General features: G+C 41.7%; 1 protein-coding gene across 4 annotated transcripts in view; it reads left to right on the forward strand.

The window, feature by feature from the left end:
- The window catches only part of myom3 (myomesin 3), a 54,417-nt gene that overhangs the window by 19,231 nt on the left and 11,830 nt on the right, over positions 1–23,356 (forward strand). For all 4 annotated transcript variants that reach the window (XM_078790763.1, XM_078790764.1, XM_078790762.1 and 1 more), the window contains 15 exons: positions 1,957–2,098; positions 4,256–4,455; positions 5,996–6,049; positions 6,539–6,666; positions 10,516–10,699; positions 10,766–10,940; positions 11,009–11,130; positions 13,258–13,445; positions 15,549–15,675; positions 16,708–16,892; positions 17,229–17,343; positions 18,247–18,403; positions 20,071–20,177; positions 20,269–20,313; positions 23,014–23,150. In XM_078790763.1, coding sequence (XP_078646889.1) covers positions 1,957–2,098; positions 4,256–4,455; positions 5,996–6,049; positions 6,539–6,666; positions 10,516–10,699; positions 10,766–10,940; positions 11,009–11,130; positions 13,258–13,445; positions 15,549–15,675; positions 16,708–16,892; positions 17,229–17,343; positions 18,247–18,403; positions 20,071–20,177; positions 20,269–20,313; positions 23,014–23,150 — 2,066 coding nt within the window. The remainder of the gene's footprint in view (positions 1–1,956; positions 2,099–4,255; positions 4,456–5,995; positions 6,050–6,538; positions 6,667–10,515; positions 10,700–10,765; positions 10,941–11,008; positions 11,131–13,257; positions 13,446–15,548; positions 15,676–16,707; positions 16,893–17,228; positions 17,344–18,246; positions 18,404–20,070; positions 20,178–20,268; positions 20,314–23,013; positions 23,151–23,356) is intronic.

Here is a 23,356-nt window from a genome sequence, read left to right on the forward strand (position 1 = left end):
TTTGCTTTAATTTCCTGCCAGCTCACTGATTCAAATTGGGAAATTGCACCATCAATCAGGCAGCACTACGGCAGTAGGCTTGTTAACTTTCTCCAGTGAAACTATGTATTTTTCACAGCCACGAACAGCCTCACGCGAATTATCCAGTCTATTTATACAGCGCCAAGTCATAACAGCATTCACACCAGGACTCTTTTCTTACTGAGAACCGCCTTGTGCCTTCGACAATATTACTGACGGGTGACAAAGGCGAGGAACGACTCCCCGATGATGCCTCAGACCTTGAAAATGCGCCTTGGCTCATCTCCCTTGTTACTGAGCTTGTTCTTTGCAAGAGCTGGAGGTACTAATTAGTCAATCTGAACGAGAGTGCCTTCCATTCAGCAGTTGCATTTGCATCACAAATAGCAGGTTCAAGAGACCAAAAACAAACATAGGAGCCGGAGGAAAGAAAAGATGGCGAGGATGCAAATTCAAAGCAGAAAGAAGACATGTTGGATTTTGTCTTTATACTGGAGGGACCAAAATATCCTTGCTAGCCTCGGGAAAAGGTTGTGGAGCATGCCAGATTCCATCACTTCAATCTGCTTTGCATAATTTCTCACTACTGTTGTTGTGTTCCTGGGCAAGGCACTTCTCCCACTTTGTATCCAGTGCTGCCCACACTGGTCTATGAATCTGAATGAATGTTTGGTGGTGGTCGTAGAGGACGTAGGCCATCAGACAGCTGTGGATACATATGTAGACTACTACCACCAGTGTGTGACTGAGGAGTGAATGACAAATGGGTTCACTTCATTGTGAAGTGCTTTGGGTGCCTTGAAAAGCACTATATAAAAACCAGTCCAGCTGTGTTAAAGAGGACCTATTATGCTCATTTTTGGTCCCTTTTTATTTAGTTGTGGACTTCTATAGTGCAGCTACACACAATAACCAGCACAGAAATCTTTCTAGTTCTTCCAGAATCTGCACCTACTCATCTGTATTGATTTAGAGTCCGTGCTTCCCACGAAAACGTTTTATTTTATTTATTTATTTATTTTGTAATATATTCCACCCACAGTCACATTCCCGAGTGCTTAGAAGAACTTCTGGTTTTTGCCACTACAATGCAGTTGCGAATAAACGGTATAAACGTTGACAATATAGTGCAATGTATCTTTTTAAAATGTGTGCATTTATCAGACAGCCATACTTGTTGCATCCCGAATCCAATCCGAAAGTAGACTGGACAGTCTGAAGTTTCTCAAGAAAAGAGGTTAGAAAAGATGTTTGTCAACTGTAAATAGCTCTTCGAGATGACCAAGTAACAGCAAGTTTGTCAGCTAGTCCAGCTGCATACTGGCCCATGTTCACAAAACAGTCCAGTGTCAAATGCCGTTGACAGATTAAAATGCATTTCTTTTGCTGGTACGGAATCAGGAACTACAACCACTTTTACCTGATGGTGGCATATTTAGGAATCGGAAAAAAATGTGGCTTTCCCTTACGAGTCATTGCTAGCAACATTAACGGAGAAGGAGAGCTCGGGGGAAGAGTGGGGAAAGCAGAGGTTGGGGGAGGGCAGAGAGTTTATCTGGCTTACAGCCACGCCCTTATATGGACGTCCACTCCTCTGTGACATCACAAAGGGGCAGTTTTACCACGCCTTCTGAAACCAAGCATGTTGTGCCATCCCAAACTTCTTTCAGGGCTCACTTCCAAATGCACAAACCTCATTATCTGAAACTTTGGTATTGTTTAACACGAGAATACAAAATTCTAACCACATTCAAAGGTCAGAAAAGTGGAAAAGCATAATAAAAGCATAATCTTCTTTTTAATATAGTTAGTAACATAACAAGGTCACACCTCCACTCCATTGCCACACTGATATTATCTTGAGTGAAAGTATCATCATCTTATCAGCAATGACACACTCTTAATTCAGCTTTTGTCACACCCATCCATTCTCAGACTCATCAGCCGCAGTGTTTGGAGGTCCTGGGTCTCCCCTGTTGGTTCAGGTAGCAGACATCAACAAAGACTACGTCTTCCTCACCTGGCAGCCGCCCAGTGCCGATGGAGCGTCACCTGTGGAAGGCTATTACATTGAGAGGTGTTGTGTTCTAACAGCATGTTCTAATTAAATTTTTACAGTGAGTACACCCCTGTCATCAATCTTTGTATTGCGTCTTCTCTCGGGACAAAATACAGTACTACTTCAGAGTAGAGTACAGCTTGACTGTCTACTGAAACGCAGCCATTAATGCCGAAATGTGACTACAACTCACAATTAACATTTCCAAATTACGTCAATATGAAGTGTGAGCACCACTGGAATCGATCACTGCCTTAATTCTCTTGGACCAGAGCTGCACAGGTTGTTACTCCTTGCGCTCCTCTACCTTCCTCTCTTATGCTTGAGCATGCCCCACAGGTGCTCATCTTGGTTCATGTGTAGAGGAAAGATTTTTGATAACTCCATCGCCTTCAGCTTCTTCAGCAAGGCCCCGTCTTCTTGTTGTCACTCAACAAAAATATAAACACAACTCTGGTCCAATTTTTCTTTAATAAAAGTCCAATTTCTCTCAAATATTGTTACAAAATCTGTTAGTGAGTGTTCACCGATCATGATTCATAATATAGCCTAATTCGTTATCAGCGGGAAAAAAAAGAGTATTGGATTATATTGGCCTCCATCTAAAATTTCTGATATAAGCACCCCCTACATAGGCAGTCCATTCCAGACTCCTCTTTATTCAGTAGCACCAGATATTGCATGCAGATCCCATGTGATCACATCAACACCGCTACCATCCCCATCACACATCCAAAACAGCGCCACACAAAACAAACCCACACTGAAACATCTACAAAGCGTCATAGCTACTTTTCCTGATTATGGTAATTTGAACATGCATCAGATTACAATTGAGTGCATCACATAATCAGTTCCCAGTTCCATATGTCCAAAAGGTGTAGGAAGAAGCAAAGCTAATTAAATCCTACCCCTCCATCTGGTACTTTTACAATCAGTAACTATTACATTTGTTCACTTCCTGCTTTCCTAATATAGTTTAAGTATTTTTTTATTTTATTTTTGTCACATACCGAAGTACGAGGTGATATGACCATATAATGACATAATCTATTGTTGTTCTCTATTGTTGTTGTTCTCTATTTGACTCATAAAGTCAAAAGTATGTCGGCATTGAACGATACTCAAGGATGCAAATGGGTATCGTATTGAAGTAGAAAAGTAGAAAAGCAGCAATCGTGCAGCCTGAGATGGTGACGCTATCACCACCATGCTTCACTGTAGGGAAGACATACTGTCGAGATCCTTTCTACTCGCTTATGTTACCAGCTATTTCGACAATAATAGCTGTGTTGATCCATTACCTGTCTATACTGCTGTACATTGACTACTCTAAAGTATATCCAAGTTTACTTCCTGTGTTACTATACTGTGAAAAGACTTAAGAATGTGGGGGGTAAACTCACTTTTCTGAGATACTGAGATTTCGGGTATATTTCAAGTGGTTCCTATATGCCACAAGTTAACAAAAGAAATATTCTAATGCAAAATATAATTTCACCCCACCTGCTCCAGAAGAGGAAATTGATTATCGGTAGATTAGCTGAAATTGTCGGTGCAGGCCAGCAGGTGTGATATTCCTCATGAGATAAATGGTTAGCCTGATAATTATTAGCCCTCTGCTTCCTGGAATCAAAGACTCCGTGTTGGAGAGCAGAGTCCACATGTGCAGTATCGTACAAAAATCAATCATACTGTACGCTCAAACATGTCTTTGGTCTAATATTAACTTATCTGTGTAAAATTATGTGTATGTTTGTGCCTATTTGTGTTCTTGCATATCTTAATTGGAGTCCATTATTTAGCATAACCGGTGTGTGAGGAAAGACAACATTGTACTGTATAGCAGCCAGTTCCCTAGCAACAGCCTTATCGTTTGCTAACTCCTCTCATCCCTCTTTGTTTTCCACAATGCGGCCACAGATTGTTGAAGTTTTCTTATCTGAGTCACCCACATTTATCTTGGAAAGTAAGTTTTTAATGTGTTTGGAGACACGCTGCAGGTTATTATGGGTCTTAATGGGATATTTACTGCTTTGGATGTGTTGTGCAGGCTTGCTGACGTCACTGTTTGTTTGCAAAGTAAAACTCGTGGAGGCTTGTCTTTGTCCATGTGTGAAAGAATGTTCTCACACCCCTGCTTTATCCATTTTTCTGTTTGTCTTATGTTTTTAGATGTGACCTCAGTCAGGGCCAGTGGGTTCGCTGCAATGTGCACCTTCAGAAAATGTGCCATTATCCAGTGTTTGGGCTGAAAGAAGGAACAAAATACAAGTTTAGAGTCCGGGCTGTCAACCAGGCTGGTGTTGGCCGCCCATCTAAGGCTACTGAACCTGTTGTCACTGAGGACCCCCTGGAACATTCTAGGACCATGGGTAACACAGTACCGACTCAGTTACAAGTATATATATTGTAAATATATTGACGGAATGGTGTGGATACGTCTTCAAATCGAGTAGAGCAGCAGTGGCATTTGGTATTGTGTAATGTCCAAACAGAAGTCTAAATTTGATCAAAGATACTTGAAAATTTGTCAGATCAAAACACCCTTAATCACAAGTGGTTCGATCCCTGCTGGTTAAATTTCTTACTTCATAACTCACCACATACATAAAAGAGATCCGTGTTGACAGTTTAGCAACATGGTCGCTATTTTTTACCAAGTCGGGGTGTTCATTAAAAGTGAAAGTCAGGATGTATTTCTTGCACCTTGCATTTGTTCAGTAACTATAACTACAAGTGATCCGCCACACAGGCAAGATTGAGTGGAGATTCCCCTCCAATCATAGTGTGCACAATTCCAGTGTGATGTCAGTCTGAAAGCCGTGTGAACTCCTCCACAATGCAACCACTGACCAGCTACAAAACCAAGAAGGCAGAGCTTAGACACAAAACACAAATAATAATAATAATAATACATTTTATTTGTATAGTGCTTTTCAAAATACTCAAAGACACTTTACAGAAGAGGAAAGTTGAATAAAGCAAGTAAACAGAATAGAAGACACACCAAAATGCAACATTCATTGGTTAATACACAGTTAAAACATGAGTAAAAGCGGGGTGGGGCACAAATTGGTGTCCAAAATGTGGCCCAGGGGCCATCTGTGAAACATTTCCAAACGCATCTACATTGCTTTGTGACTAAAATAATACATTTGTTTGTCCAGTCATACATTTCTAAAAATAAATGGTAAAATCTCATCTGGGCTTGTTCCCATATGCCCAATTTTGTGTATTGTCTCATCTTATGAACTCAATGTGTTGTGACTCCTAATAAATACTAATTTCATAATGGTAGGCTAATTACACATAGCATTTATACAGATGAAATTGTTGACTTGATTCAGCAGGTTTGCTCAAGACGTTTAAATTTGGTTCCTCCACAAGACCCAAACGTATAATAATAAAAGCTTGCAGTATTTAACCAGAGATAGTCGGTGACCCACTAAAACCTGAGCAAGGACACATTTTGAGTCACAACACAAATTTTGGGAAGTTCTTGGAATCTTAAATATTACATTTTTACAGCTTTAATTTTTTTTTTTTTACAGAAAAAGCAAATCACGTGGAAAACAGACCAATTGACTGATTTGGACCAGAGTAAGAGATCGATATGCCTAAAAGCATCCTTAGTGTATATTGCAAGACCACAGCCTGGAGGGCCGATATTTAGCCAATGTGTGTGCTGTGTATGTATATTTAACACAGTGGGCAGATGGGCCCTGGTCAAACGCTATGCATCATTTATCACAGATGAAGGACAGGCATAAGGTGGGCCTGGCTCTCCATCCATCCGTGTTGCTCCTTCTCACCCATTTGTGTCTATTTTTGTGGCCTCAATCCCTGCAAATGCTGTTATTGCGAATGATTATGTAACTTCAATTGACTTATATCTTGTCTATATCTCTTTAGTGGTTAAAGTGCACAGAGGAAAGACCATCGTCATCACAAAAGATGAACTGGAAGGTGAGAATTGTGTGTTTGAATGGAATTTACCCAAAGGCTGTGATGCTGGTGGCGCCTAATATGTCTTCATATCATATTTAAGCAATACGCTGCAGTAATTGCGTGACCGAGGCAATGAAAGTCTGATCCATTTTTTAAGGAGTGAATAGAATGAACAGCCCCCCCTCCGGTAAATGCACAGAATCGCTGCGGGCTTTGTGGAACAATTTAAAACTGTAGCTCGTGAGAAGGTGTTGGTGCATTCTGCTTCCACTGTTTTAGTCTCTTCTACATGCACGTGTGAAGGTGAATACATGCATCATGCATGTTTGGCTGCAGAATGATTCTTCAGAGGCTAATAAAATATTAAGAAACGTCAAGGGCACATTCCTAATTTGATTTGACACTGATTTAATGCCTGCTCTGTATTGAATATAAAATACACTGCGCCAATAGGAGAGGCCATTCTGACATCTTCTTTTGCCATCCTCACCCTCCGTCCCTCTGTAGGTCATATCCGCACTCCCTTCCCCCCCACCGATGTTCACGCCTGCGAGGTGAGTGACACGTATGTGGTGCTTAGCTGGACCGAGCCGGAACCTCGAGGGAAGGAGCCGCTCACCTTCTATGTGGAGCAGGTAGGTATTTAGTGTGACAGGTGCTTCGCATATCCTGTGTCACATTCACAGCTAGTGGTTGTATTATACAGTAATCCCTCGCCACTTTGTGCTTTGAATTTCACGGCTTCACTCTGTCGTTGTTCATCAAAAATATTATCAATTAGTAAATCATATTGTTTTGTGGCTATGTTCTAATTTTTTGAAAAATGTGCCTAATTTGGTAAATTCTATGTACTTTTTTGTCAAAACTAAGCATTTTCATGCATAAAAATGGCTAAATGCATTGCATGACGCATTCAAGGATGCTGTGATGATATGTAGTATTCTACACTGGCCACTAGTTGTCAGCAGTGCTAACAAGCTACAGTTGTAGCCATAACCCACGCTGGGCTAAAACTCAACTCTGAACCCCCAAGGTCACTTCCTATATCATTTATTATTTGATGTTTAGAGTTGATGTTTTTCTATATTCCATTTATAAATATGGAATCCTACTTCATTTATCACGGTCAAGTCTGGAACTAATTAACCGGGATAAAGGAAGGATTTATTTTTTATTGTGTTTACTTTTGAATGAATGAACAAGCCTTTATTCTTTTCACTTATACAGAAGTACAAGCGAAATTGTGCAATCATCCGTCCATACATATACAACATACTATGCAGTGAGACAAGGGGTGACAGGATGATTGGGTGTTGAACGAGAGGGAAAAAGGGGAACAACACTAGGAGAGGGGAAGGAAAATAAATAACGATTCCAAACTAACCTCCTAAAATGAAGAAGTACTGTGTGGAACTGTTAAAAAACCTCGACACACAATTTGGCATACAAGTAAAACACATTGTTTACGCACATAGACCAGTGGCAGAAAGGGAAAAGGGTTCCCACCACGGCCAGCAGCCAGGCGTGTGTGTATTTGTTGTTGTATTTTTTATTGTATTTTCTCCTAGTTACTTAATAAGTACTACATATAAAAGACAGCTCTCAGCCTGATGCACTGCATACTACACAATAATACACATACACATACTGATTCTGTACTCTTGCTGCTGTGCAATGCAAATTTCCCCACTGAGGGACGAATAAAGGCATATATTATCTTATCTTATATATGTCTCAAACACTGTCCAAAACTGTGCCGTATTATCTTTGGAAAGGCCACATTTTTCATGCAGCTTTCGATTATGCAGGTGTACCTAATGTTGTGGGCAGTGAGTGTATCCCCAAATTCAGCAATCCAAATGTCTTAATTAGCAATCCTTCCCGCATCTGCTGAGCACAAGGATCAATGTTGTTTCATCATCACACATTAGTTGATTCTGTGCCGCCCGGTGCTGGAACATGTGGCAAATTAAAAGCAGACTCCTGACCACAGCGCTAATCTGAAGAGACAGGTGGAGAAAAGCACACACACACACACACACACACACACACAGAGGGATGCACATCTGTGATTTCAAGGTTGAGTGCATTTTAAGGCCAAAGCTCCATCGCATCCTCATGAATGTAGCGAAAAATGCGTTGCTTTTTATTCCTTTATCCGAGAGAATCTTCAAAGTTCAACTGATGATCAAATAAGAATTCCACCACCTTGCGCAGCAATAAAGCCCCCCCGGGCTCTTCAATATCAGCCCAGACGCACAACATCTTCTAGCTCTATCAGGAAAGTGCCGCAGGAAATATAATTTTTATTGGCCTGTTATTCGTTATCGAGGTAATAAAACTGTCAGTGCTGTCAAAGGCATATATGAAATACAAAAGTTTGCTACTCCACGTCTGCTTGTTGAATGAAGGCCACATTCAAATATACCCCCCACCCTCCTCGGCCTTGAGCGAGCTCTGTGGAATCACTGATGTCTTTGACAGTCCCTCTTCTCTGGCTGCTTCCTCGAGCCTGTAGCCTCGAGCCGTTGCATTGATTGCACAGCTGGGCATACATTGTGCAATTTTAAAAGTGCATTTTTACTCGCACCGCATGAATTAATCGCGAAAGCTAACGATTGCCGGGTTTACACTGCAAAGACAACGACTTGACACTGTACAGTCGTGTTTTCTAGTATGCAAAAGCGACTTTTTAATGATCTTGTAACAGTAAAACACTCTTGATTAAAAATGTGAAAACCAGTTGAAAAATTGCATCAATTTGCTTTTTTTTTAAATTTCAAGAGCAAAGCCAAAATACTGGCAAAAATGTAGGTTCAATATCATTTTCTGTCAGGTATTCTGATCTCAATTACTAATTATTAAATGTGAAAAAGCTCTCAAATTGTTGAGTTGCATAAGCAAGGCCTGACCAGAGTGTCACGCCCTGTGTGGGTTCCCAAGTGACAGTTTGAGTTTGAGTTTCCTGTCTGGGCTTTGGTTTCCGTTCTGGACTCTTATTTTGTATTTAACTTCCTGTTTTGCCCTGTCTTCCTTGGTTGCCATAGTCACCCACACCTGTCCCTAATTTCTGTGTGTATTTAGTTCAGGTGTGTGCTTCTCCCTGTGTGGGATCATTGTCGTTTGTCCGTCTGCTACCTGAGTTGCTTTTTCTTCTGCTGCTTTCTTCTGCAGAATAAATATTATTTACCTGCATTTGGTCCTGCTCTGTGCATCCTGGGGTCAAACCGTAAAGCAATGAAGCCCGACCGTGACACAGAGGTTGGACACAATGGGGACCCTGTTATGCTTTTTCCACTTTTCTGACCTATAAATGTAGTTAGAATGTTGTATTCTCATGTTAACCGATGCCAAAGTTTCATCTAATGACGTTTGCACATTTGGAAGTAAGCTCTGAAAGAAGTTTAGGATGGCTCAAAACGCTCGGTTTCAAAAGGTGTGGTTAAACTGCCCCTTTGTGATGTCACAGACTTCCTTAGATGGGCGTGTCAGTCCAGCCTCTTCTTCCGGATCGGATTGATATTGCTGTTAAAATGTGAGTGTAATAATAGCACTGTAGCTAGCATACTGTAGCTAGCTCTGCTAGCATTGCTAACGTTTGTGTCGTCCAGTCCCACTGCTTGATGTTACGTTGTGTGTTTTTCTATCGTGGCATCTACTGTATTACATTGAACAAGTGCAGCGTTACAGAGTATATATAAAATGTGTTAGTGTACAGACTTGCGTATCTTGGAGACACACACTGTGGAATGGACAGCCACGCCTCATTAGGATTAAAAACACACAAAAAGGCAGTGTTCAAACTTTCTGAATTCCAGCATCTAGGCTAATTTTGGCCAACATAGTGCACTTTTGATGGAAATGTATTTGTATTTTACTTCATTTAGCTATTTTTATGCTTGAAAATGTTACGTTTTGGTTTTGTGGTGATGTGGCAACGGCGCCGAGGATGCACATAGCAGGACATAGAAGCAGGGGTTAATGTCATCATTAAGTTACATATTTTTTAAACTATATGTGTGGAATTGGGTGGCACGGCAGGCGAGTGGTTAGCGCGCAGACCTCCAGCTAGTAGACCAGGGTTCAATTCCACCCTCGGCCATCTCTGTGTGGAGTTTGCATGTTCTCCCGTGCATGCGTGGGTTTTCTCCGGGTACTCCGGTTTCCTCCCACATTCCAAAAACATGCTAGGTTTATTGGCGACTCCAAATTGTCCATAGGTATGAATGTGAGTGTGAATGGTTGTTTGTCTATATGTGCCCTGTGATTGGCTGGCCACCAGTCCAGGGTGTACCCCACCTCTGGCCCGAAGACAGCTGGGATAGGCTCCAGCACCCCCTTGTGAGGATAAGCGGTATAAAATGAATGAATGAATGAATATGTGTGGAATTACAGTCATTAATTTTCAATGTAACATCATCCCATTTTGAGTCATTGTGTCACTTTGCATTGACCATTTATGACTTCTCCTGCTTCTGTTTTAGTCACAGGAAGGGAAGAACACCTGGGAGCTGGCAAGTCTGGACATGGTGGTCAACTCTCCCAGGTTCCCTGTCTTTGACCTGGTTAAAGGAACGCAGTACCGCTTCAGGGTGCGAGCCATCAACAAATACGGCGTAAGTGACCCCTCCGATCCGAGTGACTTGATCTGCTTGGGGAAACCAAAAGGTACGTGGTGACCAAACTGAATTTGGTTTGTTATTTTTGACTAAAGTGTTTAGTGCCTTTTCGCAGGTGTTCCTTCTCCACCTTCATCCCTCATGGTCTTCAGAGACACAGACACCTCTGTGTTGCTGGAGTGGCAGGAGCCCAAAGACAAAGAGGGCATCCTGGGGTATTACTTGTACTACAGTGAAACTGGACAAGGGGACTGGAAGATTGTCAACAACAAACCTGTTACTGACACCAGGTGATGAAAGACACCTTCACTGTATAAATGAGGCTAGCTACCACAGCATTACATGTCCTGTTCTTCAGCTTTACAGTCCACGGCCTTCAGACTCGTAAGGAATATGTGTTCAGGGTGAAGTCAGTGAGTCGAGCAGGAAACAGCGACTACTCTGAGGAATCTCTCCCCATCGTTGTGAAAGCCGCCATTTGTAAGAGCACTTTTACTGTTGGAATCAAATATTTATTTGCACTCTGAAGTTTTGCCCTGCTTATTTGTTGTTTTGTTCATTCATCTCTCAAACCAAGAGTCAGTGACATTAGCCGTGCTATTATATTTACAAGACCACTTGTTTGCTTGGAACATCAGGCAGTAATATTCACCTCCACTGTAGGTGGTAATAATGCGTATTACAAAGTGAGACAATTTCGTCTGCTTGCCTCGAAGCTAAGCAAGACTGTAATGGACCAAAATAAAGTCCTCAATATGCACTTTTGACTAAATCTGCACCAAAATGTATTGGTTTAATCATTTTTGTACTTTTTATAAAATCAAATCTAACCAACATTCACATTCTAACCTCAAACATAACAGCTGAGTGCATATTAGCTCACCAACTTAAAATGAAAGAGTTGGACGATAGAAGACTCCAAGCTGCAGGCTGTCAGCCATTAAATAACCTTCTTGACAGACGACCATGATGCGCCTGCTAAAGGGCCGCAGTGTCAGATTGACACAGACCATTCGCTCCTGCCAATGATCCAGTGCATGCTTGGAAGTACACTGAACTTTAGTAGAATAGACTTTAAGTTGAAAGGAGATGGCCCTTTATTGATCTTGTCACTTACAAACGAAATTGAGCAAATCCTCCGTTCATACATATACAACATACTATACAGTGAGACAAGGGGTGGACAGGACCGGATGATTGGGCGATGAAGCAGAGGGGAAAAAGGGAAAGAGGAGAGGGGACCGGAGGGGGAAAAATGCAATTCCAAACTAAACTCCAAACTAAACAAACTAATGAAGGAACATAGTGTGGGACAGTTAAAAAACCTTGGCATACAAATGCACAAGTAAACACATTTTTTACACAACATACCGTATTTTCCGGACTATAAGCCGCACTTTTTTTCATAGGTTGGCTCTTCCTGCGAATTATACTCCAGAGCAACTTATAAATGAAAAAACTGTTTATGTTAGATAAACACTGGACACCTTTTGTGTTCATGTTTATTTTTTATTCATTCATTCATTCATTTTCTACCGCTTTTTCCTCACAAGGGTTGCGGGGGGTGCTGGAGCCTATCCCAGCTGTCTTCGGGCGAGAGGCAGGGTACACCCTGGACTGGTCGCCAGCCAATCACAGGGCACATATAGACAAACAACCATTCACACTCACATTCATACCTATGGACAATTTGGAGTCGCCAATTAACCTAGCATGTTTTTGGAATGTGGGACGAAACCGGAGTACCCGGAGAAAACCCACGAATTCACGGGAACGAAGTTTGTGAGAACATGCAAACTCCACGCAGAGATGGCCGAGGGTGGAATTGGACCCTGGTCTCCTATTTGTGAGGTCTGCGCGCTAACCACACCATTGTGTTAGCATATCTTACACCTATTCAGTCTGTTCTCTATTCTTTTATTGTTAGAACTTGCCTTCCAAGTAGTTTGTAAAATAAATTACCCGGAAAAAATGCGACTTATACTCAAGTGCGACTTATGTATGTTTTTTTCTACCTAATTATGCCTTTTTGGCCTTGTGCGACTTATAGTCCAGAAAATACGGTAAACACAAGACTAGCCCATCATGCCTGTATTGTGGGAGGGAGATATGCTGTAGCGGCCCATGAACGTTCCCACCGTCAGGTGCCCAATCTTGGCGCTCAGCTTGCATGGCGTCATTGCGCTAAAACAGCCCAGACAGGAGAAACAAACAACAGGTGTACGTGAATTAATAATGGAAGTTCAGAGCGTCCCGTTGCAGCAATCTTTTGGGAGAAGTTGTTGTCGCAACACGACCTTGGTTAGCCGTGGGGAGGTAAGACAAAATCCAGATTATAATATATTGGTATTGTATCCTATCCTATAGTATAGTATATTATAGTATAATAGTATATTGTTTGGTTCAGTTCGAGCAGCCACATTCCAATAGACCAGGCCACTTGGTCCATTCTGGTCTCTCAATCCAACTGCCTTTGCAAAGCCGAGAACTTCTCCAAGATGTTTTCCTTGTTGTGATTCATATCACAGTCCGAGTCCTAACAGCTTTACCCACCATCTCAATCATGACAGCCTATTTCTTTATTTATTGTCTGTTTGTTCGCTTCAGGTGTTCCCTCAGCTCCCTCCGCCATCGCTTTGCTGCTGTGCACCGGATCAGAGATGGTGTTGGGCTGGAGGAGGCCTCGCTACGATGGTGGAGCACCTGTGAGGGGCTACTACCTGGACCAGAAGGAGGCAGGGGCCGAAACATGGAGGGAGGTCAATGTGAAGGCGGTCAAAGAAAGGCGAGCTACAGTGAGTGCATGTTTTTCCTACTTTTTTTTTCTCACAGTAAGAATGCGTTTTTTTCCACTTGAATGAGAGCAAAGATTCAATAGAAAGGTCTCTCGGAAAGGCCATTTTAACTGTACAGTAATTCATCTCAAAGTAACAACAATATTGGCTTAATGCTGACATGGGCCGTGTCACTAGGCAACTAGCCTGTGTCCATGGATACCTGTTGGGAACATTTAGTCCTTCTCAGGGAGATGACAGGTGTTCTGTAATGACACATTACACATTGTGTTTGTTTGAATGTTGCTTTGTAGCATCTTAAACAGGAACACGCTTTACTACTGTACTAGCTACATATAATATGCTTTAACGCAGGGGCGTCCAATTTTCTTTTTAATGGTTCTTGGAATATTGTCAAAACAAAATGAATATTCGGGCCACACTATATAGAAAAAAAAAGAAAAGGCTCCAGAGTAAAAAGTTGTAATTTCTAAAGATGTCAAAGCAATAGTGTTTGTTTTGTCTTGATTCTGATGATGACCTACCACTGGAAATAAAACATCATTAACATTTGGTACAAAGATTATTTGGACCAAAAGTTTTGTTATTCTGGTGTAAATATTATCGCAATACAGCAGTTCGTTGATCTATAAACAAGTTTTGATTTCTACAACAAAGTTGAGTTTTAGTGAAAGTGTTTATACAATTAACACTGACATATGAAGACAGTAAATACATTAGATAAATAAAAATATTCCTTCATCCACTCATGAATTAATTAATACAAATATTAAACACAATAATTAAGTGAAAGGAAAAGGAGAGAATGTCTGACTTACTCATGGGAGACGTAATGAAGGCCATAACGTTTATGAAAAAGAACAAAAGCCAATGTTGTCCTTTCTGACTGGACTACTACTGACTACCAACATTCCTTCCTCTGCTCTTCCAATATGTATTTTGTTGCAATTCCACTGGATTCCATGGGATCCAGTGAGTGCAAATTAAAAGTTCACATTTCAGAGATCATTGGTTTTTAAATAATAAGTAATTAATCCATGCTAACCAAATAAAAAATCAACAATATGTGCAATATTAAGTGTATAAGTGTGCAGCAGTGATTAGTTAGTTATCATGATAGTTGTAGGTAGCCGGCATGCTGAGGAGTTAAACAAAAATGGGAAAAATAGAGCAAAATAGATAGATAGACTTCCTTTATTGTCATTGCACAAAAACAATGCATGTGGATATGAGTCATAACACAAAGCTTTCTCTTTATTTACAGTATTTAGCACAATATATATATTTTTTTTAGTCTTTTTACATTATATATATATGTACATATTTTATATAATATATACCGACATATCACATTGCCTCCAGCATCCTTTTTTAATCGGGCTTTATCAATAAATGTATATAGGATTGGTTTCAATGTGAAACCAAACTGACCCCACAATCGTCCCTAAAAGTATGGACACCATTGCTTGAAAGCAACCGTCAGGCGAGAACATGCAGCGCCCCTCTTTGAGAAAAATGCACAACTGCAAACATCCTGGTGAAGGATTGCATGTACTTCTGCATGATTTATTGAACAGGGCAGAGGCTCATTACACTGGGGATGAAAAGTGAGTCAAATAATGAAACGCAGCCTGTATGCCTCCTAGTGGATGCCAAGTGAAACAACCATTTTTTCCCTTGCAGAAACCATTTGAATTTCAGGAGTTAAATGTCACCTTTTTTGTGGGATACGGTTCTCCCTCTGAGTGCATCATTTAGTCTCCAGGAGAAGCAAGAGCAGCTCAGGGAGGCGATAAGAGCCTTAAAGTCTAAGTGGCTACGAATAGTAAGATCAATGAGCAGATCAATAAGGTTGAATCCCAAAGCTGAAGTGTCTGAGGGCTCAGAGAAAAACGCTGTGACAGCACAGCCAGCAGCAGCAGCTCCAGTAATGCCCTATAAAATGCCTGCTCCAGTCAGGAGAGAGGCTCCTGTGCAACCCAGGAATAATAAATCCAAACACAACACAGCCGTAATGCCAGTGCCAGTCACACTAAATTGTATTTTCTTGACTGTTATTATCAAGCCATTGTTTGTCATTTAGCAGTATGATGTTTTTAATAGGTTTCCAAGCTGACCAGTGGGCTTTGGTACCAGTTCCGTGTGTTTGCCGCCAACATGGTTGGTGTTGGGAAGCCATCAGAGGCCAGCGAGGCTTTCCTGTGCGAGAAGTGGACCATGGCGGAGCCTGGTGAGGTTCATAACGCAGGAAAAATTCAAGAATCCAGTCAAGTACAGCAGAGCTATGATGAACTGTGATAAATGAGGGATTACAGTATTAATGTCTTATTTCACAGTAGTAACTGACTCACAAGTGTAAAAAGAAGTTATCTACTGTATAGTAAAACCTGAAATTACATACTAATACTGCAGGACGTATTAGAGCTGAAGTTGCAGTGTGAATTATGTTCCTTTATTATGTTATGTCAAGTTATCCATATTTCGCCATACGTCCTAAAGTGCCTATGTAAGTACAGTTCAATGTCCTGTTCTATGGTTATCGTCACATTTTGGCTCTTACCATGACTGCTACTCCATCTGCAGTGGCATCACCAAAAAGCAAAAAAGTGCAAAACACTACTATGATTTCTATGCCACTTTGGAGGCATGTTATTCCGTGCCATTTACCATCCCATATGGAAATGATTTCATAACCATGGTGATTGGGTTGAAGAGAATTTCTATGTTTTCCTGTTGCTTTTGCACGTTCCCAGCACATCAACAGGCAGAGTGAGACCTAATGATGCCTTTCATCAGCTGAGCGTCTCATACACTATACTGAGTGTTAAGTTAGTGAGTCGGGCCCGCTGTGAGATGCTCTGCCTTTGAATGTTGCCATGGTTACACAAAGCTGCACAGAAACAAAACCCTCAAGGGATCAGACATGAGCGGTGCATTATTATTGCATAGACACATATACAGTACATGCGCATACTGTATACATTCATATATGTATAGACTCAAAAGAGGCCTGGCATGGCTCATATCTTCTCATGACATTAATATTGAAAATAGAGAGAGAATGTTCCTGTTTTATTGACACAGAGCTCATTAATCCTGCCAAATAGGCTTCACTCCATGGAATTAATAATTCCAAACTGGCGTGAAAATCATTAAGCAAATAAAGCGACACGCGCCGACATGCAGTCAGCCGAGGTACATTAAGGAAAGCTGTTATTTAGGGATGCCACGCACACGTTACTCAATGTTTGGTCTTTCTCAGGTTGTCCCTTTGACCTGGAGGTCCGGGAGGTGAGAAACGACTCACTGGTGCTCTTGTGGGCTGCTCCGCTGTATACAGGGCAGGGCCCTGTCACTGGCTACTTCCTGGAAATTAGCCAGGGTGGACCGGAGTCTGACAGCTGGACTGCTTTGAATGAGAAGCCAGTCACCGACACGTATTACAAGGTGAGTTCATTCAGAGGGAGGATGGTTATCTCCATTTCGATATAATGGGCTCCATAAAGTACCAGTCAGAAGTTTTGGCATGCCTTCTCATTGAGTAACACTGTCTGGTACTGTAAATGTACAGTAATATGGAATTCTTCAAAAGTTAGGAAAACATTATTTGTAAAGTTGCATTTGGTAGGTAAATATTACCCAAAAGTCAAACAATTATGCTTTTTAGAATGCAGAACTGTGAATTGTACTATTTAATGTATTCCAATGTAACTTCTACTTATGTTCAAAATAAATTAAACCATTATCTTTACCAATATTAAATGTTTTTCTTATGACACGCAGGTTTCAAGTCTTGAGGCGGGTCAAACCTACCGCCTCCGTGTGTCAGCTGTCAATGAGGCGGGAATGGGACGCGCCTCTCTGCCTTCTGAGGCTGTCGTGGCTCAGACATCGCCAGGTCAGCATAATAAATATTTGTTCACAATAAATCAAAAGAAAAATATTCCCAAGACTTGATGGATGAGGCAGGATACACAGCTGTATATTTGCTGCCACTGCTGTGCTGCGTTTTATTGCTGCCCTCAGTCTCTTCTCAGATAAAAACATGCAGATTGATAGCTACATAAATAGATACAATTTATCAATTTTTGTGAGGATAATCAAGATGCAAATGCAGGATGCCCCTGTTCGCATCCATTGTTGTTTATTAGCATCCCTTGTTCCAATTGTTGCATGTGATGCAGCATGTTTATTACAGTTTCCCATGGTACCATTTTGAGGTGAAACACCAACCAAGCGCTGGATGCTGCCAAGTCGCCATTTTACTGCAGTGCTCTGTTATCATTCAATCTACTCTGGGACACAATTTTTTTTTTTGTGACCAACAGCAATCCCTGGTGGTGTAACGGTACACATGTCTGTCCAGAAAGGGTATCCAGCGTTAAAAACTCAGCCAAAACTTAAAAATAGATAGATAGTAAAACAGGAGACACTCATTATTTTGATGTTGTTGCTTGTTGCTTGCATCTCTGATGCATTCAATGCAGCATGGTTTTCTCAGTTTGCCAGAGCGCTACATGGCATGTCTTTACAGGTTACCACAGTTCTATTTTCTCTCTGGAGGCAATTGTATTATATTCCTAAGTCTCCACTTTGCTGCAGCGCCCTGTTTTCTTTCTGCCATCAGTCTGCTTACTATCACCAACAGCCACATGGTTCTTGCAGTTTCCGGTTTTACAAGGGCTGACATCTCTGCAGTTTTGCTAATTCTGGATATTTACAGAGTTTGGGTTCCTGTAAGTTTTTTTTAAATCCGAATCAAGCCCAAAAACACATAAAAGCCTCCTCTTGTCATCTTAAGACACAAACAACATTGAGGTCGGCGTGGATGACGACGGCTTCATCTACCTGGGATACAAGTGTGACGAAGTTGATGATGAGAGCGAGTGCCTCTGGAACAAAAACTACACAGAGCCCATCGATGACGCCAGAGCTCAGGCAGAGACCAGGAACGGCAGGTAGGAAGTCCACTTGATGTGGATGTGAGTGATTTGAGGAGGTCAGAAACTGTTAGGAGGAATTTCTGTCACTCTGTGGAATTGATCTCTTTGAACTCACCACCAATGTACTCTCACATCCAAAGTGTCCTCATCCTCTGTACGACTCACGAGTAAGTCAAATATGTATTTGTCAAAATTTTTCACATCATATTGCCTGTAGCAGTGGTGCGGCGCCCCCTCCCTCCTGGTTCTCAATTTTCTGTCATGCCCCCCAATTTAAAATACTATCAAGAAATAATATATCTATTTATAATACCTATTTATTGTCCTGTACAGGACGACTTTTAACTGAAAACAGGAAAATGTAACAAAATGGAGAGCTGTGAAGTACACAAGCATAGTTAAGAGTCATTGTATGTTGAGTACATTAAATTTGTACATATACATGCACATGGGGTTTTGGGATGTCAGCTTGTAAAGCCCTCGGAGATTAAGGGCTATATGAATAAACTTGACTTGACTCAAAGTTGGGCTGCACAGCGGGCGAGTGGTTAGCGCGCGAGTGGTTAGCGCGCAGACCTCACAGCTGGGAGACCAGGGTTCAATTCCACCCTCGGCCATCTCTGTGTGGAGTTTGCATGTTCTCCCCAGTTTTCTCCGGGTACTCCGGTTTCCTCCCACATTCCAAAAACATGCTAAGTTAATTGGCCACTCCAAATTGTCCATAGGTATGAATGTGAGTGTGAATGGTTGTTTGTCTATATGTGCCCTGTGATTGGCTGGCGACCAGTCCAGGGTGTCTCACCCGAAATCAGCTGGGATAGGCACCAGCACCCCCTGCGACCCTTGTGGGGAAAAGTGGTAGAAAATGAATGAATGACTCAAAGTTCTCCCTCCACCCGTTGGTAATTGAGAGCTTTTTGAATATAACAGATTATGGTGTTCATTCCCTTAACATGACTGTGTGGTTGGTGAGTATATCTAATAGCAACTGAGAACATATGTAGCAGAACAGTCGGCTTATCAATGACTTACTTAAGAATGGAAGCTAATCCACTTCATTTTACTCACAAAGAGTAGCAATAAACACGCCTCCTCTTTTATCTAAGCTAACAGAAGCTTAAGAAACATTTGCGTTTTAGAGCTCTACCCCCGTGGCATCGCGGCTCCGAAGCAGACTGGCTCCTGCCGGCTTGTGGCTGCCTTTGGGCGGGGCAGACCTGTCAAGAGCAACCTGCTGTTGCTCTGTGAAAATACAAAACATTTGGTTTCACTTTTGAGTCCCCAAACACAAAAAAAATTCCCTAACAATCCCAGAAAAAGTCGCTAGATTTGTCGCTAGTTGCATTTGAGAAAATATGCCGTCAGTCGCCAGATCTAGCAACAAAATCGTAACACTGATCTCAGCATAAAAGCCTGATCGGTGCATCTTTATTTGTGACCGTTTCACACTCTTAAGTGCATTCTTGGGTTTGGATTCATACAAGAGATGTTCCATCCCGCACAGCTTCCACCACAAACTTATTTCAACTCACAAGGACAAACTACAGTAGGAGAAATACATTATGTTGTCTTTAAAAATGATCATATTCTTGGATTTCCGGAAGTGTGTCTTTGGGCAGCACAGATCACAACTGAAGCTGAACTCCTGATGCAATGTCTTGATCTTTGAACGTCTCCTTCAGGTCACTTCTCACCTTCGGCGACGCCTCTGAAGAGGACCTAGGTCTCTACACTGTGGAGATGAGTGATGACCCCAGCCAGTCATCGAGCTACGTCCTCACGGCTGAAGGTAAAGTGAAAAAACATAATATTCATATTTGTATTTGGAAACTTTTTCACATTTAAAAGGTGAATAATTCACCGTTGTATTCTTCTTGCAGACCTTGAACGCCTCAAAGAACTCAGCCATCAAGTCAGAAATCCACGTATGAATGATATATTTCCTACAGTCTCCATGCAGTATTGATGCAGTTGTCATTTAGAATACATATACATGCACTCCTGATCAACATTTTAAAACCTGTTGAAAAATTGAAAGAACTTACATTTTGCACTGTTCGATTCTAAGTACAGCTTCAAAATGCAAAAAGAAGTGGGAGTGAGGCAAAAACATTTTTCGGTAAGTAATTTATTTTCAGCTGCACGGCGGTCGAGTGGTTAGCGCGCAGACCTCACAGCTAGGAGACCCAGGTTCAATCCCACCCTCGGCCATCTCTGTGTGGAGTTTGCATGTTCCCCCCATGCATGTGTGGGTACTCCGGTTTCCTCCCACATTCCAAAAACATGCTAGGTTAATTGGTGACTCCAAATTGTCCATAGGTATGAATGTGAGTGTGAATGGTTGTTTGTCTATATGTGCCCTGTGATTGGCTGGCGACCAGTCCAGGGTGTACCCCGCCTCTCGCCCAAAGACAGCTGGGATAGGCTCCAGCACCGCCCGTGACCCTCGTGAGAATAAGTGGTAGAAAATGAATGAAGGAATGAATAATTTATTTTCATCAGCTGATCAAAAGGTTTAAGTTTAAACCTTTAAAAGCCAAAATCTTGGCAAAAATGTGGATTCATTTCCATTTAAGGTATTCACACTGTCATGATCTCTTGATGGCAAAGGGAAAAAAAAGCTTTCTCTCTTTGACTGTCTGACTGTTCAGTTGCATAGGCAAGGCCTTAAGAAGCTTGGCATTGCTGCTGAGATTGGACATGACATAAGACAATTTAAAGTCATTTTAAACAAAAGATGTTGAGGTTTATGGAACAAAAAAAAACAAAAAATGTCACTGGCCCTGAGCCAGAGGACCGATCGACTGTCCATCAAAACACGGGACAATCCTCTGATGCTGAGCGAAGTCCAATAACTATCAGACCAGTGTTCAAAGGCCTCGTCTCCTTCAACGCCACAAAATTGCCCCTTTGGAATTAGCATCAAACCTGGGACATTTAAATGTGGAAGAAAGTTTTATTCTCTGATGAGGAAAAAAAAAGGTAACGGTCCTGATGGTTTCCAAAGTTAGTTGTTATGTCCAAATAACTCCATTTTAGTTTCATCAGTCCACATCACCTTATTCCAAAATGAAGCTGGCTTGTACAAATGTGCTTTAACATACCTCAAGTGACTCCATTTGTGGCATGTATGCAGAAAAGGCTTCTTCCGCATGACTCTCCATTCAGGATCCCCCTGTGCAAAGTATGCTGAATAATTGAACGATGCACAGTGACACCATCTGCACCAAGATCATGTTTGGAGTTGGTCTGTGGGTTGACTATGAGTGTTCTCACCATCCTTCGCCTCTGCTTATCTGAGATTTTTCTTGGCCTGCCATTCTGGGTATTAACTAGGACTGTGCCTGTGGTCTTCCATTTCCTCACTATGTTCCTCAGAGTGGAAACTGACAGCTGAAATCTCTGACCTTTTGTATCCTTCCCCTAAACCATGATGCCGAACAATCTTTGGTCTCAGGTCATTTGACAGTTGTTGTGAGGCTACCATGGTGCTACTCTTGTAGAACAACTTCCAATTGGTCACCTTCAATACCCTTTCTCATGATTGGCTTCACCTGTGTGTGCAGGTCAAGGGTCAATACGTTTACCAAACAGATTTTATGTTAATTAGTGCTCAAGGTATTCAAATCAATAAAACAAGGTGCCCAAATTTATGCACCGGCCTACTTTTGTTTTAATAATTATTGCACACTTTCTGTAAATCCTATAAACATAATTTTACCTCTCTTACATTAGTGTGTTTGATTGCTATATGATGTTCATTCATTCATTCATTTTCTACCGCTTTTTCCTCACGAGGGTCGCGGGGGTGCTGGAGCCTATCCCAGTTGTCTTCGGGCGACAGGCGGGGTACACCCTGGACTGGTGGCCAGCCAATCACAGGGCACATATAGACAAACAACCATTCACACTCACATTCATACCTATGGACAATTTGGAGTCGCCAATTAACCTAGCATGTTTTTGGAATGTGGGAGGAAACCGGAGTACCCGGAGAAAACCCACGCATGCACGGGGAGAACATACAAACTCCACACAGAGAGATGGCCAAGGTGGAATTGAACCCTGGTCTCCTAGCTGTGAGGTCTGCGCGCTAACCACTTGTCCGCCGTGCCGCCCTGCTCTATGATATATTTAACTGAAAATGCTGATCCAAACAACCAGTGATTTATAAAGGAAAATCTTGAAAATTACCGGGGGTGCCCAAACTTTTTCATACCACTGTATTCTCTGCTGGACCAGGAGCCAGTGAAGTTGCAGTCGGATGTGATAAAATGAGGTGGTTCTGGTTAAAATCCAGACAACAGAGTTCTGGACCAGTTGAGGTTTATGGAGCGACTTGTGGAGGAGGCCAAAAAGGAGTGAGATGCAGTAGTGAGTGCTAGAAATGAGCAGGCTATGTATAAGGATGGAGGCAGGGAGCGATGAAGCCCTACTGAGAACCTCCTTTAGATCCAACACTGCAAAATGTAAATTCCTGTAATTCCTGTAATCCTTTGTGTGTGTATATAGAAATATATTAAAGATGTGTTTTTTTCGATATGATATGTAAAAAATATGGTTATAAAGTATACCGGTATGTAAAAAAACATATCTTTATATCTTTTTTCCCTTTCCCTTGGCAGTGATTGCACTGAAATCGGGCTGGCATGTTGAGGTTTCAGAGAAGGGTGAAGTGCGTCTTTGGCTTCAGACAGAGAGTCTGAGTGAGTCTGCCGAGCTCCGTCTTATTTTCAACGACAAAGAAATCTCCAGCACTCCGGTAAGAAGCACTGCAAAACTTATCCTCGCTCCAGTGAGGCTTAGACATGAAAATATATATCAGACTAGTTATGTCATTTCTAGTTGAAAAGGACCTACTATAAGGCAAATAGGTCACGCCACCTCCACATTTGGGCATGGTATAAATGATAAGTGCAGAAAGCCACAATAACATGAACTTCCTGCATTAGAAAACATATCACATGA

The sequence above is a fragment of the Doryrhamphus excisus genome, linkage group LG5 (assembly GCF_037039965.1).
Source record: "Doryrhamphus excisus strain RoL-2023G ecotype Guam linkage group LG5, RoL_Dexc_Guam_v1.1, whole genome shotgun sequence".
NCBI classification, from domain to species: Eukaryota; Metazoa; Chordata; class Actinopteri; order Syngnathiformes; family Syngnathidae; genus Doryrhamphus; species Doryrhamphus excisus.